The 17,758-nt window shown below is 43.4% G+C and overlaps 1 protein-coding gene across 19 annotated transcripts in view; it reads left to right on the top strand.

Annotated features, from left to right (window-relative positions):
* TCF7L2 (transcription factor 7 like 2) overlaps window positions 1–17,758 on the top strand; it is a 172,390-nt gene that overhangs the window by 57,173 nt on the left and 97,459 nt on the right. For 15 of the 19 annotated variants that reach the window (XM_072339897.1, XM_072339903.1, XM_072339906.1 and 12 more), the window contains exon 4: window positions 4,464–4,565. The exons of the other annotated variants lie outside the window; for them this stretch is intronic. In XM_072339897.1, coding sequence (XP_072195998.1) covers window positions 4,464–4,565 — 102 coding nt within the window. The remainder of the gene's footprint in view (window positions 1–4,463; window positions 4,566–17,758) is intronic. 19 annotated transcript variants of the gene reach the window in all.

A 17,758-nucleotide genomic window follows, 5' to 3' on the forward strand; every position in this document is an offset into this window, starting at 1 on the left:
GCAGAGGCCTGGAGCTTAACAATTATTTTGCTTAAGCTCTCTGAGACTTGCCATAAAATCTTTTTTTTTTCTTTCTAAATGCACACATGCTAATGGTCCCCATCAGATCATATTGTTAAGCAGGAATAAAATACGCCAAGATGACATTACTTTAAAAAATGTGAAAAGCATGCCAACGGAGCCTATTCCAACTGTTTTCCTCCGAAATAATTTGCATAGGTTTGTTAGAGTTAACTTGTTGAAAAGTCTGATGTTTGTGCAGGCAGTTCATGACTTCCAGGCTGAGCCCAGAATGGGAGAGGAGCAAGCGCATGTCCGGCACTTACAGGAGAGCAGGGCAGTGGGAACTTCCCCCGCCTCCCCTTCCCCCCTGGTGCAGGAATGCAAGCCCAGTGTCAGAGGCTGGGAAAGTCAGCCTCGAATTTTTGTGGACTCCTTGCAAATCAGAGGAACTGTCTGGCTCAAATCTGCATTTAGGGCCGAGAGAATAGGATTTCCTGCTATTTAGTTGCTTGAGGAAGGAAAGGATTTACCTCTCTACTGTAATAGTGCCTGATTTTTTTTTTTCCTTCTCCTCTTTAGTAAGAATATTGTAGTGCAGTGCAGCAGTAGTAAGCCTGCAAAAGCCATCATGCCTCCCTCCCCTTCCCTCCCCTTCCCTGTGCTGCACGTGGGAACCGTGACATGGCTCCCCCCATCCCATCCAGCACAGAGGGGCCAGGGCTGGCATCCGCCTCCTCGTGAAAGAGAGAGTTGTGGAGGGCAGCCGTGGTGCAGCTTGGCCGGGCCCGTGCTTTGCCCACCATCTGGATTCGGTTAGCTCGCTCAGCAGTAGGGCTGAGTCTCATTTCCTCCAACCAGTAATGTTATATAGGCAGTGATCCTGTTCTGCCCTAACATAATTGAAAATTATGTGTATTGTAGACTCGCAGCGCTGAAATGTAGACTCGTAAAAATCTGTGGCTCAGGTAGCCTGTGGAGATTGAATTTGGCACACAATGAAGCTTTTATGTAAAATAAGAATTATAAGCCACCACATCAATATTGTGTTACAGGCATGACAATTCTTGGATGAGGAACCTTGAGTTAGGCTCGTCACCTTAAACAATGCTATTATTTTGTACTTTATCAACGGGGCTGGCATTGCAGAGCCAGCAGGCCAGGCCATGTTGTGACTATCCTGCTGCTGAAGCTGTAGGTCTGTCCGCTTGAGGCTGATGGCATTGTCTGCATGGTGGAGAGGCCACATACCTGCAGTAAGGCCTGGCTGCTCGGTGGGACTGTGCAAGCTGCTTCTCTGATCCTCATACCCTCACTCATGGAAATGGAAGATATTGTGTTGGTGTATAATGGGGTCTTGTGGTTTGGGGCTATTCCTGCTGGGCACTAAGGGTGCCCACAAACAGTGAGTCCCAGAGAATTGACATCAGCTGTGTTTGAGCCATTGCTGGAAGATTTTTGAACCGGCTTTGGCAGGGACGGTTAACAGACTTTACTGAGACTCTAAACTGTAAGAGTTTACAGCACAGAAAAGCAAAGCAATGGGCAGCTCTTCCTGAAGCTTTTTTTTTTTAACTGCCTCTCTTGGCTCATACAAGATGGAGGTAGAACAGGAATGATCATGCTGTCTTGCCCTGTTTTTCCATATGGGAACTTAGTGCTAGTAAAAAGAGCAGAGCTGGCAGTCCTGAAGGCTTTATAACCCCTACAGTAGTTGCTGGCAAGATAGGCTCTAATGTGAGCTAGCTCCTACTGCCCTGTCAATGTTTCTTTCAGTGCTGCCCTTGGGCAGACTAAGAGAAGCCCACGTGTTTCTTGGCCTGTCTTTTAGGATAGTCACTGACCTGAGCTCTTTCATGAGTTATCGGGTTTGTGGCATTCCAGAGCTGTTTGTGACCATCAAATTGTCATGGAAACATGTGATTACTTTATTTAGGTGGTCAGTGGCTCACTGGCCATGTTCTGTAAGCTGGCTGGTTCTTGTAAGGGCTTTATCTGTGCTAGAAGTAACTTCTCACTCTCCTAAACAGTCATGTGTCAGGAGGCAGACATCCTTTGAGGACATCTGCCTCAGAAGAAGAAATAAATGCAGTCACTTGAATGACATCCCAGTGCCTTTTACCAGTGTTTTGGACTTCGCTCCCTGGCTGAAGAGACAGGGAAAGCCACCAGACATTGTGACCCATTACCTGAAGGGAGGTTGTTGTGAGCTGGGAGTTGGCCGCTTCTCTCATGTAACTGGTGATAGGACTAAAGGGAATGGCTTCAAGCTGCACCTGGGGAGATTTAGGCTGGACATTAGGAAATACTGCTTTTCTGAAAGAGTGGTCAGGCAGTGGAATGGGCTGCCCTAGGAGCTGGTGGAGTCTTTGACCTTGGAGGTGTTCAAGGAAGGTTTGGATGTTGTGCTGAGGGACGTGGTGTAGTGAGAACTATTGGTGATGGGTAGATGGTTGGACTGGATGATCTTGTAGGTCTTTTCCAACCTTGGTGATTCTGTGATAGTTGCTGTGGAGTTTTTGTTCCTTCCTGGAAGTCCACCTGCCTCTTTACATGGTGGTGTTGGGATCACTGAATGTGTAAGACAACTGAGAGACTCCAAAAAATCTATCAGTGACTTGTTTAATAGTGCTGTTCACAAGTATGAAATGTATCAAATCCACCCTGAAGTTAAGAAGCTTTCAGTCATCTTAGGCCTTTAAGCATTTCTTTGAAATCACAAACATAATCTCAACTTTTTAATTTATGTCATGTTTACCTACATGGAAGAGCAAGGATTTGATACAAGTGATCAAGTATCTGGAGGCTTACAATCAAGTGGTATGAGTTAAGAATGTTGCTTATGGTAGACTAGTTCTGGTTTGTTTGGGTTTTATTTCTTGTTTTCAAGAACTGCTGAAACATTCTGGTCCACACCGCACAAATCCCAAATGTGAAGACTAATAAAAAGCAAGACTTCTTGGAACTTGAGGAACTCGCATGGGGCACAAATCCAGAGGATGGCTTTGTTTATTTGCATTCCAGTAGCTCAGAAATCTCAGACCCGCCAAGCGATGGGAAATGGGAATGCATCCTCCTGCTTTTGGTCACCTCAGTGCCTATGGTCTTGCAGCAAACTGGCCTTGCATGCTAGCAAATGTTTTGCATACATGAGCAAATGTGATAGTGATGTGCTGAAAGCATGGAACCAGATCTGCTTCCTTCCTTCATGGAGATTTAAATACAGCTTCCGTTGTTAGTTGGAGTGGCAGGGGCTGCTTGTGCGTGGTTCTACTTCAAGATTACTTATGGGGAAAAAAAAGTGATGGGTAAACATAACTATTTCTCTAGATATTTTCTAGGAATAGATCTGTTAGGTCAATCAGAGTCCAGTGCTAAACAGGATCTTCTGTAGTGGTTAGATCGATGCACACAGCTGCTTTTCTTAGTTCTGGGAGGGGGTTGAAGTATGTGGCAGTAAGCAATTTTTCCGGCACAATATAAGGCTTTTAGAGATCACATATTAACCATTGGTGCAGTGCAGCACTACGCGGAGAGTAAAGCTGAGGCAGAAATTAGATTTAGTTTCTGTTGATATTTGATGATGTGAGGATCTTTTTTGTTTCGTTTTGTGTTTCTATTTTTCTTTCCCTTTCTGAATCGTCACCCCCTTATACTGTAGATCAACTTCATATTCAGACCAGCATCTGTGACTTAAATATGTTCTGGCTATCTGTGTGTGTCTGGCCAGAGCAACTGAGAGTGAATGCACCAGGCTATATTCTGTCTTGGACATCATCAACTGGAGAGATTATTGAGTTTGGCCACGTAATTGAATAAGTTTCACTATTCAAGTCCCTTAAGAGTTGTCTCCTGGTGATGATGAACAAGAAGAAAACAACCCATGGTGACTTCCAGAGCCAGTGGAAAGGAGAAAAGATAGATGCTAAGAGACAGCACGGATGTGAATTCAGCATTGCTTTTTGGGCAGACCTCTGCCTTCAGGGTGAAGTTAGAGTTGTTGACATGCTTCATTTACTGAAAGAAGGCCAACAGATGATCCTTTAAATACTGAGATTGTATTCTTGACTACTGATAGGTATTTTCTGTCTCCCGAGACTGATAATCTACCTTCCCCTTCCTTGTACCATCTCTGTGGTTGTGATATTTTGCTTCTGGTGGGTGGCTTTTCCAGATTTGCTATGATTAATAAAAGTAATGTAATATTGTCTCTGCAGTCTGTGTGTTTTCTTATTCCTGAACTGTGACAAAGGAATTGTTAGATGTTTGGTTTTTTTTTTTCTCCACAAACATGCAAAGTCGTATATAATTTTTCTTTCAGTTCCTTGCATACGTTTTAGTTTATATATTTTTGCCCATGTTACCTAAGATTTGCTATTTTTTCTTTCCTTCTTTTTGTTTTTTGTTTTGCCTTTCTTTTCTGAACTCATTTTTCTTTTCCCATTTTTGTTTCCTCCATCCAGTATCTGCAGATGAAATGGCCACTGCTTGATGTTCAGGCAGGGAGCCTTCAGAGTAGACAAGCCCTCAAGGATGCTAGGTCTCCATCTCCAGCACACATTGTTGTAAGTAAACACAGAAGATGTTCTTTATTTGTTTTCTGTTCTTTTCTTAAAGGCGTTTGACCTTAATCGCATTGATTGTCATCACTTTTCTTTTGCACAAACGAAAAGATAAATACTTGAAAAGAAACAAAAACTCCAAAAAGCCCATGGTAAAAAGAGGGAATATATATTTTGTTGCTGGGCTGTTCACTAAATTATCATTTATGACAGTTATCTCTGTGCTTATTAGGAGAGCATAAGAGTTGAAAATGCTTTAAGATTATGCTCTGCAGAATGATTGAGTGGCAATGAATTGTGATCCAGTTGGTTTGCACATGATTATGTTGAACTGGAATGAGTGAAGAGATACTTTTGGAAAGCATACCCCCAGAAAAAAGAACAAAAATGGTTCCTTGTTCTACAGTCCCTTATCTTATTAATGTCTTGGTTAAATTTTCTTGCTTCCGTTTGAAAGATAATGTTGAATTTGAAATATTCAATACAAGTTTGCATGAGAAAAGTACTGGGATTTCATTTTATTTCCTGAAACAACATCCACACAGGTTCAGAAAGAATCTATATGGTTCTCTGTCAGAGGGGCAGTATGCATTTCCTGTCCTCATTTATGGCTATTTTCAGCACAATCTACTGTAAAGGAGCTGTTTAGCTCTGAGGGTTCATCTGGAGAATATACCTCTGGAAAAATGGCACGTAGTGGATTAGAATATTTCTTCTGCATTACTTTATCATTGAATTTTGTGTTTTTTAAAAAACTTTTATGACGAATGGATGACAAGTTTAATCCCAAGAGACAGTGCTTGTTCTTTCTCTTGTGTTATGAAGTCTGAAGTGGATATAGTTGATAGGATGTAGGTGTATATGTTCCGTTACATATTTTAAATCATGGTAAAAGTTTTTCAAGAGTTTCTTATTTCATTGTTGTTTATAACTTGAGAAGTGTCAGCCCTTTGTTCTGAGTGCCTTAGTTTCTTTTTTTTTTTTTTTTTTTTTTTTTTTTTTTTTTTTTTTTCCTTGAATTAAAAAAAAAAAAAGGAGAAAGAAAAGGTTTCATACCTTCTAGTGTTCATAGCTTCTAAAATAGGTGTCAGAATGGACTGCCCAGTATGGCAAAGTGATGGGTACAGTCCAGTACTTGCTTAGTTGAAACACCGGTTGCGTCCATTGTTTAGAATGAGGTTGTTTTTCCTTCTTGTGCACTCGGGCTGTTACTGAAGGAAGAGGTGGGAGAAGAGATGTTTGGTTGCTTATTCAGAATGGGGCAGTCATCAAAACCTGTTATCGTCTTCTCCCTGATAAGAAACGCACCAGAATAACTTCCTTCTTTTTGTGTTTTTCTAAATGCTGTGCCCAAGAACTGGCTCCCCTGGGTTCTGGAACTGGGTTTGCAGCTCAGACTTACTGGTGGTATGGGTTTGCAGGAGGACTTGTGAGGCAGTGGGAATTTTTCCTGGCTGTTGGCAGGCTGAGGGCGGGCTGAGTTTGGGTGGCAGAGCTGGGCATCACCTGCACATTTGAGCATCTGCTGTCCCTCAAGCTTGCCTTTGAAAATCAAAGCAGCTTGTGGTGTTGGGCCTGGCTGGGGTCCCTGCTCACAGCATCACTACTGCCAGTCCCCTTAGCCCCTCCACTGGGAATGGGTGAGATGAAGATGAGCTGACAACACACATGCACTAAAAGGGGTGCTGCCAGTACAAAAATCAAGATTATTTTGGAAAATAAAGAAAAACCTGTTTCCGGGAAGGCTGAGGTTGATCTGCTGTGTATTTTGACCATTTATGGGGTTCTTATGGGTCTCTTTAAAAGCTGTTTCACTCTGCTATTCAATAAAAAGCATATTTACCATAGCAACCACTTAGGCTGTGAGGAACATATACTACCTCCGAGATGGAGGCCACCTTCCAAAAGAGCCACAGCTGGCATTTGTAATGTGATCTTTTGTGCTACTTACAATGTTGGAGGAGAGAAGAGGAGGTGGGGGAGCAGTGGGTTTTGAGGTGTGGGGAGTGCAGATTCTGCAAGGTTTCATGTTTATTTCTAACAGAAAGCTGTTTTGCCTTGCTCTGTTAAAATAAATAAGTAAAGGCAGCTTCTTTTTTTTCACTCTTTTTCCTGGCATCCACCCCAGGTCACATCCATTCTGTGGAGTAAAATTGTGTTGTTTTATTTTTCTCTTTCTTTATTTTGGTTTAAAAAAAAAAAAAAAAAAAGAAAGTTAGAATGGGCTGGGTAATGGCATTCAGGGAAGCAGTGATGGAGAGCAGATGAAGCAGCACTGGATGCCAGTTGTCCAGGGATGTGTAAAGTTTCTCTGGTGTCCCCGCTCATCACTGCCACATGTACCCACGTGGGATGTGGCCACTCTTGCACCGGCCTTTGCCCCTCTGTATCTCCTGCCTATCTGAGAATGTTGCATGGAATAATAAGGGGGTATTTCATGGGGGAGCTTCTATTTCTGTATATCTGTAAAGCATAACCTATAGGGACAGAAATGGGCTCTCCACCCACGCTGCTGTGTCTTGTCTGCCCGCCAAGTTTATATGTGCCAGTTTTATTTCCTGAGTTCACTTGTGCTGCCCTGAACATCTACAGGAAAATGCTAACACCTGCAAATCATTTCTTATCTTTGCCATATCTCAAATCAGGATGGAGGCTAATCTTTATAGCTGCATTACAAAGAGAGGGAAGGAAAGCACGTGGGTTTTTTCTTTCTTTCTTTCTTTCTTTCTTTCTTTCTTTCTTTCTTTCTTTCTTTCTTTCTTTCTTTCTTTCTTTCTTTCTTTCTTTCTTTCTTTCTTTCTTTCTTTCTTTCTTTCTTTCTTTCTTTCTTTCTTTCTTTCTTTCTTTCTTTCTTTCTTTCTTTCTTTCTTTCTTTCTTTCTTTCTTTTTCCTTTTTTTTTTTTTTATTTTTTAATTTAACATTCTTGCTTTTCAGTGCTTGGCTCTGATTAACACGGGCTCTTTGTCAGGGCCTCAGCCTTTACACCCAGCTTCTCTGAAACTCCCCTTGGCTTCAGTGTGAGTTTTTAGCTTAATGACTCAGGTCTGCAGAACATGGCCATCTATAATGTCTTAAGTAAAGTCTATACTATTTGTCAGCCCTGCTCCTTTCAGATTTGGTTAAGAACATTAAGACTACAAAAATGGAAGCAAAAGACCAGCATGAATAATTTGGCTGGATTGCCCCCAGTGCTGAGGGCTGGGTTAATACTGCTTTTCATGGTGCTTGAGAGAGTCTCCAAGGCCCATAATGAGAAACAGAATATTAAACTGAAATTATGTTCAGCATGTCTTGAGGAAGGTACAGCATGAGGCTCCATTTAAGACCAATACATTTATTTGCATTTAGGTGCTTCACTCATCCTGGAAGACTCTTGCATCTTGCTTTGGCACAGTCATGCTGCTTATCTGTGTGCAAAGGTGAAAGAAAACTGGGGAAAAAATTGTTTTAATAGTACACTATTAAGCTTACTAGGTCAAAATTTTGAATTCAGCCTGTGGGATAGTGCAGTGATGAGGCTGTGACTTTGAAAGGATTTTATGGCTATTTTCTTCCCTTCCCACGCCCCCCCCCCCCCCCAACTCCCTACCTCTGATTTTGTTGGAAAAATGTTTTTGGGTATAAAACAGGACTCAGTTGGGTGGCTTGCAAGTTCTTCTAGACAAATAGGTTAGTTGCCCTGTAATCCCACGTTCAACATAGACCTAACCTGCTCCTCTCACCTAAGACAGCACAGTGATAAGGGTGCAGGCTGGGTATCCCAGAAGTGGGATTCTCACCTGATAACTCTGGGGTACGGTGCGGATAGGCATGTGAAAGTGAGGCGTATCCATATTAGCATCTCTAAAATCTGCCCTCTGCAGAAAGCAAGATCCTTCAGAACCATTTTTATCTGCGTATGTTTTTCTCCTTACAGTTGTAGGAGTGCATGTTGTTATTCCCTGTTCTCTGCAAAGTAAATATTCTGACTAAGCTGTACCCTGGTTTGGGCAGGAGGATGGGTGAAGGCTGTTCCCTGGGTCCTGCTTCCTGCTGTCTTGGCTACACAAAGACTTGCTTTTAGCTTTCTTTGTAGCAGGCAAAAACAGTCTAAACCCAAAATGGTGCTGGTTTGGTATAGTATATTTCTTACAAATCAGTTAAAGGTTTAAAAAATTCCTGCATTTTCTTCTGCAGGGAGGCCGTTTGAAGTAAATGTAAATGTTACCTTGGGGGAGGACTTCTTGTACTGTTTGGCCTGGGTTTTCTAATATATAATGAACACAGCCATAAAGTAGACTGAATCCCCAAGAACAAAGAATCACTGTGCAGTAGTATATCTTTTTTTTTTTTTTTCTTTTTTTTCTTTTTTTTTTTTTCTATTTTTGCTTAAGGAGGTGAAAATGTGTTTTCAAAACATAATATGACAAGCAAAACTTAAGGCAAAACCATCTCAGAAATGTACTCTCTGTTCTCAACATCTTCGACACGTGTGGAGAGCGTGTCTGTGGCTGCTGGGCATTTGGGGGGATCAGGAGTTGTTTCCCAGAGCATTTACAGTCGAAGCAGCCGAGTCTGCTCTCCTTTTCTCCTAATTTCTTCCAATCTCTTGTGGTTTGCACTTATGTATTCAGTGAAGAAAAGAGAAATACCTCTGAAATCATGAGGTTTATCTAAATTTTAGAGTTCACTTACTGTCCCATCAAATGCACCAGGGCAGAAGTGGAGTGCATCTAAGCACATGTGCAGTCCTCTATGTGTAGAGCCAAGAGGTGTAATCAACTCATGGTGCCCGAAGAGAGGGCTTTTTAAAGCTCTTGCTTTGTTTGTCTTTAATATTTTGTTGTAGAGAGGCTGTTCTTCCTTTGCAGTAATCTCTTGAGATGTTCTCACATGTCAGGCCATGTGTGCCCATGGTGGGACACCCTCCTCTGCAAAGATCTGCAGAGCGGTCCCCTCAGCGCACAGCTTGTGTTGGGAGCTGCAGGAATGTGGAGGTGAGGGGGTAGGAGTAGTGCGTGTTTCATGTCAGTGCTTTGTGTCAAGAGGGTGTTTGTGTTGTAGTGGCAGCCCAGCAGCCCCTGATGGCAGGTTGATCACTCCTTAGTGCTTGGACCCAATACACAAGTCCTGCAGACTCACACTGCAGAAATACTCATGCAGGCTTAATTGGAAAGCTTCTTTAGTGACTCTGCTTTTTAAATGCTCTATACTTTATTTGGCTAATTGCTCTGGCACTTGCAAAGTAAACAAGATGTTTCATTAATGCATGCCCAAAAGTGTGCAAACATCTTGCTCCGGATTTTCAGAGCTGCATGGAATTCAGCCACAGAACAAATTAAACTTGCTGAGAATATTGTGGGTTGATCTTTCACTACTAAAGCCTTTTGATTTTGTTTTGTTTTTTGTTGGGAAGGATTGTATTTTAAAATGTGTTCAGACCCGAGTGTTTGGGGCTAAGTATAGAATTCATCTACCAGAGCCTAATAAAATTATTTTGGACAGGTTCCTATAAAGCACACATTATGTTCAGTACCTACTAAGTATGAATGGGAAATCCAGTGCTTGGTTTGAGTAGAGCAGAGAAGAAATGTGGGCTACTAAAAAGTTATCAGGTAATTTGATAAATTTGCAGAGGAATTCAGACTTCTGGGGACCGCTGGCATTACCTTTACTCTGTGTCCATTCTCTGTTAGTGGGGACCGCTGGCATTACCTTTACTCTGTGTCCATTCTCTATTAGTGGTAGTTGGATGCTGAAGCTATCTCTCAGTTTTAATGCTGTGACTCTGGAAACTCTGGAAACACGCACATTTGTACCTCTTGCTGTGAAGGGAGAGGGGATTTAGTGCTTCTGCTAATGTCAGTCAGTGCTGAAGTACCTTCAGAAGACACCTTGGGGCTGGATCAGCATCTGGGACAAATTGTCATGCTTACTTGTAGTCAAGAGCTCTGTGAGCAGCTCTGGGAACTCTGAAGTGTTTGGATGTTGGGATATTTCAGCTGTGAATAAATGCTGTAAAACATATAGTACTGCCAACCCCAATTGTTCTAGGATCATGAGTCAGGTCTCAAAGGATCATGAAGATTGGTGGACTATTTTTTTTTTATTTTTTTATTTTTTGGGTGTGTTTTCTTCTTCTTTGTGTGTGTGTGTGTGTGTGTTTGTTTGTTTTCTGTATCTTAAATAATACATTTTGTATTCTCTTTATTTGTTCTCTGGTTCCTGAGCCTGCAGGGTATACTCCGCTCACATTCTCAAACTTTTCTCTGCAGCAGTTCAGGGGCTTGCTGTGTGCTGTAAGTGCAGGCTGAGGTTCTTCCCTAAACACTTGACTTCAAGGCTACTGTGCTTTATGGAAAAATAGCAAGTAGTGCTGGACAGGCTGTAAAATCCTAAGAGCTGGCAACCCTCAGCGTTGCTCTTAGAGAAGGCAGCTGGGTATGTGTGTTGGCATGCGCTGCGGAGCGTCCGTTTCTTGTGGGTTATGTGGCTGAGCTTGGAGAACCTGGTGCGGTGTGTTTGCAGGGCCCTGGCTGATGGGTGGAGTTGTGTGAACACTTGCTCATCAGAAGGCTTAAGTAAAATGTAGTGATGCTGTCTTCAGCTTGGCTGGAAGTGCATCTGTTGCAGGCTACACTCTTGTATGTCCTGACTGTAATATACATGATATTCCAAGTGTGATGCAAATGAGAGTTCCTAAAATCTGTAGCCTTTTCTGGCTGCAAAGTTTGAGGTATGGCAGAACTCAGAGAGCCACATTTTGAGGTAGAAACTCTACATTTGGAAGGCACTAGGAGAGAGTTTTAGCTCAGAGGAGCATAGGCTGCCACCTGAAATGGATTTAGCCGTGGTGTGCATTCTGCCAGAGCATGTGTGTTAGATTAACCTGCAGGGATTTGCGTGGGCCTAAAATGAGGCACCCAGTGTCCCACAGTGGGGCTGCTGTGCTGAGCCCAGGGTCTATATGAGGGTCACAGCATCCTGGATGTGCTGGTTGCATCAATGAGGATGTTTGCTGAGGCTGGTGGGGCTCTGGGCCCCACAGAGCCTATGCATAACTGGATTGTGAGTGGGAGCTGAGGAAAGCAGGGACTAAATAGCCTAAATAATGGATCAGGAGCCAGAGTCCCTGCTGGCTGAAGCACCAGCAACAATCTCATCATGAGTAGGAGGCCTAACAGGTGCCATCATTTTTGCCCAAATTGCTTCATTCCCAGTGTAGCTTTGGGCCAGTGGAAAAGCCCAAATACTAGATGGAAGTTGCTGTCTCCAAAAAGCTATTGCTCATTATCTCTCCATGCGGCCACTCTCATTCAGCAGTAAGAGGCCCTTTGTGCTGTTTAGCTTAATCCGCTTTGGAAACGGATTAAGCTAAACCACACAAAGAAACTCTTAGTTCTGAATGAGAGTGTCCACACCGAGAGATAATTCGAAATAGTTGTTCTGAGTTTTTTTTTTAATTCACACTCAAGCCCTTGAACAAAAACTTCCCCATGCAGACTAACCCACTTGAGCAGAAACCTCCTATTTTCTGTCTAAACAAGATCTGTGTGCTGTGTCCAGGTGCTGTAATAAAGAAAACAGCACATACTTCTCATAAAAGAGAGGAAGGAAACTGGCATTGCTGGGCTTGGGACTGTTTGTTTGCCAAGCTCAAACCCAGGGTTGTTTCTCTTCTCAGTGGGATGGGAGGGTTGTGATTGGATTATTCATCAGACATTTCATTTGATAGACTGACTGTGCACAGCTGTGCTCTCTCCTGCAGAAGGACCCAGAGTTGCTTAATAAAGAGAAGGAAGGCTGCATTCTCTGTCCTGTGCAGAGTTGCTGGGAGGTGTCAGATCCATCCTGGAGAGCCTCTGGAGAGTTAGAGGTGTTACACATGACTAGAAACGATACCCTCCTAAAACAACCCAATCTCTCTCCGAAACAATGCCAGTGCCTAATTTCACAGAGCTAAGCTAGAAATTTTTGTCTATCAGACTTTGCTTTTGAAACTGTAGCTGATTGAAGCCAGCGCTGTAGTTCCAAGGGAGCTTGCATTGAACCTGTTCTTGTACCTGACAGACTGGTGGGCAAAATCAGCCAGAAGATCATGAGCAAAATCCCCTAGCCAAGGAAGCAGTGTTCACATATCCATTTCACTACAGCAGCTAGGAGGACGAAAAGTAACTTTCCTGAGATGATTTTGAGACATTGATGACTTCTATATCTGCATTTTTGTAAACATACAAAAACAAAACAACCCCAAATGTGACCTGACAGGAAAAAAAAAACAAAACAAAAACAAAAACAAACTACCAAAAAAACCCCACCAAAACAACAAACAAACAAAGGAACCCTGAGGTAGTTTTTCAAACTTAGACCTAAAATCAAACACGTATCAGATCTTAGAGGACAGTTTCTTTTGGTGCTCTCGGTGTGCTAGGAAGATCCTGCATGCCCATGAATGCTTATGTCAGATGTGCTTTATTTTTTTCTCTCTCAGAACTGGGAAGTCTGGGGGAGCTGAACCAGCCCTTCCTGTACGCCAGGCCACAGTAGCTCTGCAGTCAGGCTGCCTTGTGTAGGAGAGAGATATAGAAGATGTGTGCTAGTCTGGTATGGAAGCCTGGAGATGCATGGTTTGAGCAGATGTATACTTGCATATGAGAAGCAGGGTGCCTTCTGACTTGCCTCTGGTATGAAAGAAAGAAACAACCAAATCCTAACCATCTACCTTGCTCTTGGTGCACATTAAGGACTTGATTGTATCCCTAGGCCTTGCTGTACTGACCAGCAGGAATATGTCGGTCTGTGCTAGTTTCCAAGGAGAGCTGAGTGGCTCTCTGACATGCATTTTTCCTGTTGGCAAGATTCAAAGACTTCTCAACTACTATTACTGTGCAAACTAGCTTCCCCTTCCCCTTCCTTTTTACTTTTTAGGCGTTGTTTCAAGAAATCATTACACGTCCATCCATGTTCAGGACAACAGGGTTTGCTGAAAGTATTTTCTTGTATAGTGATGCTTTTCTGAGTTACAGCAGTGGAACTGAACATTTGTATGTACTAAAACTCTCTTCCTGAGAGATGACCATGGATTCAGCCAATCCCTGCCAAGCGAGTACTGAAAAAAGATGGGGGTGAGGGACAGAATAGCATGTCCTGAACTCTTCTTTTTCAGAGTTTGTCCTTGTAATGTATTTCTTCCCAGGGCTGAGGCTGCGTGTTGTCAGTACAAAGGAGGGTTGTGGTCTCTTGTTACTCACCTGCACATTGGAAAATTCACAAAAGCTCAGTGGTCTCCAGCCTTGACTAAGACAGTAGTGTCTGTGAGCAAGGAGGCAAAATGACAGAAGTTTGCTTTGTTGGGCATCTGCAGAGCATAGTGATGTCAGTTATGTGTGCTATGAGGCTATGACTGCTCTGTAATATGTAAGTGGTGTCGGGCGAGGGAGGAAAGCAGAGTGAAAGCCTTAAGACTTTCTTAGTTTACATATGCTTCTGTGAACACTTTTCATGCCAAGCAGATGCATGGAAGCAGTACCATTAGAAAACCCCAAATGGCTGTGTTGCACAGAGCTTTCCCTGGCAGCAGAACTTCTGTTGCTGCATGTTGGGCATGTCTATGTGGTTAATAAAAATGAAGCAAGCAAGAATTTGAATTGCTAAAACCATAGCTGCTCCACGTTGTCTTCCCATGCTTTTCAAGCATGCTGAGCTCTTTGGAAGGAAGTTGTTCACTGGACATGAAGTAACCTGCTCCTCATTAAGGACTCTGATGACCAGGACAGGTTACTTCAGGATAAGCTTTGGTTTGAATCTGAGTCTTGCCAGTTGCTCCACAGTTGCTGCCTGAGGGGTAAATGTGAGGCAGCAGATCCCACTTGTCAACTGAAGGTGAAGTTATCTGCATTTGTTCCAGAGCAGAACATATGTCTGGACAGTTCCTGCTCCAGAGTTGCTGGAAGCTCTGGGTGAAGCTCACCCTGCAGGAACTTGTTCTGCTTGTCATGTGCAGAGTGAGTCCAGGGAGCGACCGCTCACTTAATACATGGACTGTTAGACCGCATACTGTGTAGGTGGGCCTTGGGACACCTCAGGTTGCAGCACAGGGGCATCTGTGGGATGAGTAATTGATGAGAGAATGTCAAGGAGACACCCTGGCACTGATGGAAGAGGAGAACAGCCACACACCTGGCACCCTGTTGGGTTTTCAGCCAACTTGGCTACTCCTCACATGGGTGCTGAGCTGAGCTCAAGCCTCATGCATTTAAATGTGAGCTACCTGTTAGCTGGCAGCTGGGTGTCTTACTCTGAGCATGAGTTCCTTCTTCTCTTCCAAGAGCTCCCGGACCTATTAGTGACACCTCCTGTAATAGCAGAACAAGCAAGTAGAGGACAAGGAGCAAATTTGAAATAGTCCCATTACCACTTTATCACCACCTACTGTATTTAAGAGGATTTAATAAGAAAGCTACTTGCAGAAAGCAGGTGGTTACCTGGTTACCCCTGCCCCAGAGAGCTCAGGCTGTGCAGTGTAAGGTGTGATGATGGGGCACCACATCCTCATGTCCCTTCCCCAGGATGGTAATGTGTTCTGCATGCCACAAGTATACACAGCTGGGGGTGAAGTGCTGGTCCCCAGACTCCAAATTCATAGCTGCAACTGCTGGGCCCTCCTGCCTTTGGCATGAGGGGTTAATGCTGTAGCTATCTTTACATATTTTGCTGGAGGGGGAGTAAAAACAAAAACATAAGTTGTCTACCTTCAATGCAGGTGAGCTCTGTGCTTTTTCCCTTGGACATCTGCAAGACACTTAAAAGAGCAAAGCAAATTTCTGACATCAAAGAGTTAATAGCAGTGAGCGTGGTACAATAGCTCATTAGGACTTAAACGTGGGCTGCAAACTCAGAAATCTTGATAATTTTGGTCTATAAGGACACTGAACTTTCAACCCTGGTTCAGCAATAATAAATGCCTGTTAAGTAAGGATTCCTTTTATTAAGGGAGGGTGGATGGATGCATTTCAATGGGCTTTAAAAGTATCGCTACTTATTTCAGCGTCTGCTGGACAAATGCATCCGGGCATGGGAAGGCATTTCAAGATCTGCACAAAAAGCACTTTGAAGTATAACCTCTGTGAGTGTCTTAGCTAAACCTGACCGCAGTTGGAAGCAGCGCTTTATTTATTTATTTGATAGTACTTTTCTTTTAAACTTGCTTAAAGAGAAACGACCAATATCATCAAACAAACAAAAATAAACCTCTGAGCGATTTAACGAAAATGCAGTTCTGAAACTTTGACCCAAAGTGAAAGGCAGCAGTGTGTGTTTGGCTTTGGAGTGGATGTTTTCATAAACATATCTACCAGTGCTGATTTCTGGAAGCAGAGAGAGGCTCAGCTGGCTGTGGTTGAGGCGGCCGCTCGGGCTTGCAGCCCTGCCACTGGTGCAGGGCTCCGGCACGCCACGCTCCACAGCCCGCACAGGAACAGCTGCAGCCAGGAGCTAAATACTTGGTAACGGCCCCCTGCACACCTGGGGAAGGCTAAAATGTCCTGTGAGCATTCTGGGAGTGGAAGCAAGGCACAAAGTGGCTGCAAGTCACAACTCTATAAGCCACAATCATGCCTTGAGTTGCAGGTCTTACCCAGCCTCTGCCAAGAGCCTAAGTGAGACTTGAAGGAGCGTGGTGTGTGTGTTTTACCTCGCCTCTCGGAGAGTAAGAGAGAGACCTCCGTGAAGAGAGTGACAGGGTTTGATATAAACCAGCAGGACTGCATTGCTGCCATTATTCGACAGTAAACCCTTTCACAATGCCATATGCTGTGCATTCCAGCGCAGCAGCGCAGGGTGTGATATAGTTAAAGCACGCTCGGCAAACAGGAAACGCTGGTGACCGCTGTGTGTGCTTTTCATGGAGATAAAGTAGCAAGAGCATAACGAAAAAAAGTGCTGGGAACGGGGGGAGAGCGGCAGGGTGAAGGAGAGGGATGTATTTTGGGCCTGACTCCCATCATTATGAAAATGCAGACAGGAAACACAGCCAGGGAGCAACAGAGCAAATGCTGCTTTGCTCCAAGATGTTTGTTTTACTCCATTACATGTATTTTCTATTTTGCTGCTGGGTACCAAGGGTGTGTGGGGGGGTTTCCTCTCTTTTTTTATTTTTTTGTCTTTCTTTTTTTGAAGTTCCTGCCACTCTGGTTTAGCATCCAACTCCCTTTCCCTCTTCCCTACTCTGGTTAATAACCAAAGGCTATTTTAAGGGATCGCAGTAGAGAAAATGAATCAGTAATGCGCTTCCGTACCCAGTAAAATACCCACACCGGTATTTAGTGTGTGCCATTATTTTCCCAGCGACCACTCTGAAAAAAGGCACTGCAAAGTCTCCTTGGAGTTGGGAAGTGGCTACTGCAGGGCAGCAGGGAGGACAGGGGGATGGGACCCGTCGGTCCTTGGGTGGGGAGAGCTCTGAATCATAAACACACCATAGCTTTAATAAAATAAATGAAGTGGAGCCTTTTCAGTCGAGGGCAGACTGTATTGGTGCAAGCCAGGCTTTTGGCGTTCGTAGTGAAAATTGACAGGCTGAGAACTGGGACATAAACAAAAATGTCAGTCCCTGGGAGTCTTGTTCGCTGGACAATGTCTCAATTGTTTCCGTGATTTTTCGCAGGCAGCAGGGGATATTGGGAGATTAACTGTTTACCAGCCGGGCAGGCTCTGGAGGTGCTTGCAGAAAGAAGCAGCAACAGAAAATAGCATTTTTGTTTGGAAACGATCAAGCGCATCAGTGGATGATAAGGAAAGGTCACGCTGTTCTCTGCATACTTGTCTGCTGTTCCCGCTGAGCCTTACGTTCCTTAAATTTTGTTTAGTTTTTGCTTCATTCCTGGAAAACAGGTCTTTTTTTTCTTTTTTTTTTTTTTCTTTTTCTTTTTTTTTTTTTTTTGTCCTGCATTTTCTCAGGAGAAGTCAGATTACTAGGCTGACATGGAGAAAGTTAAGAAGAGGGGAAAGAGTGCATGTGGAAGGGAGCGTTATATTTTAATTTTCATTTGTGCTTCTTCACAAAATGGCCAGGAGGCAAAGTTGGATATTTTAAAGTCATCTAGGTTACTTGGAACGGGCTGAAATATGAGACAGGGAATGCCCTTTATTTTACTAACTGCTGTACAATCTTGCTTAAGTCTCAAAATAAAAGACCGTCTTCAAAGAAGGTGGAGGA

Source organism: Excalfactoria chinensis, chromosome 6 (genome assembly GCF_039878825.1).
Source record: "Excalfactoria chinensis isolate bCotChi1 chromosome 6, bCotChi1.hap2, whole genome shotgun sequence".
Classification (NCBI taxonomy): domain Eukaryota; kingdom Metazoa; phylum Chordata; class Aves; order Galliformes; family Phasianidae; genus Excalfactoria; species Excalfactoria chinensis.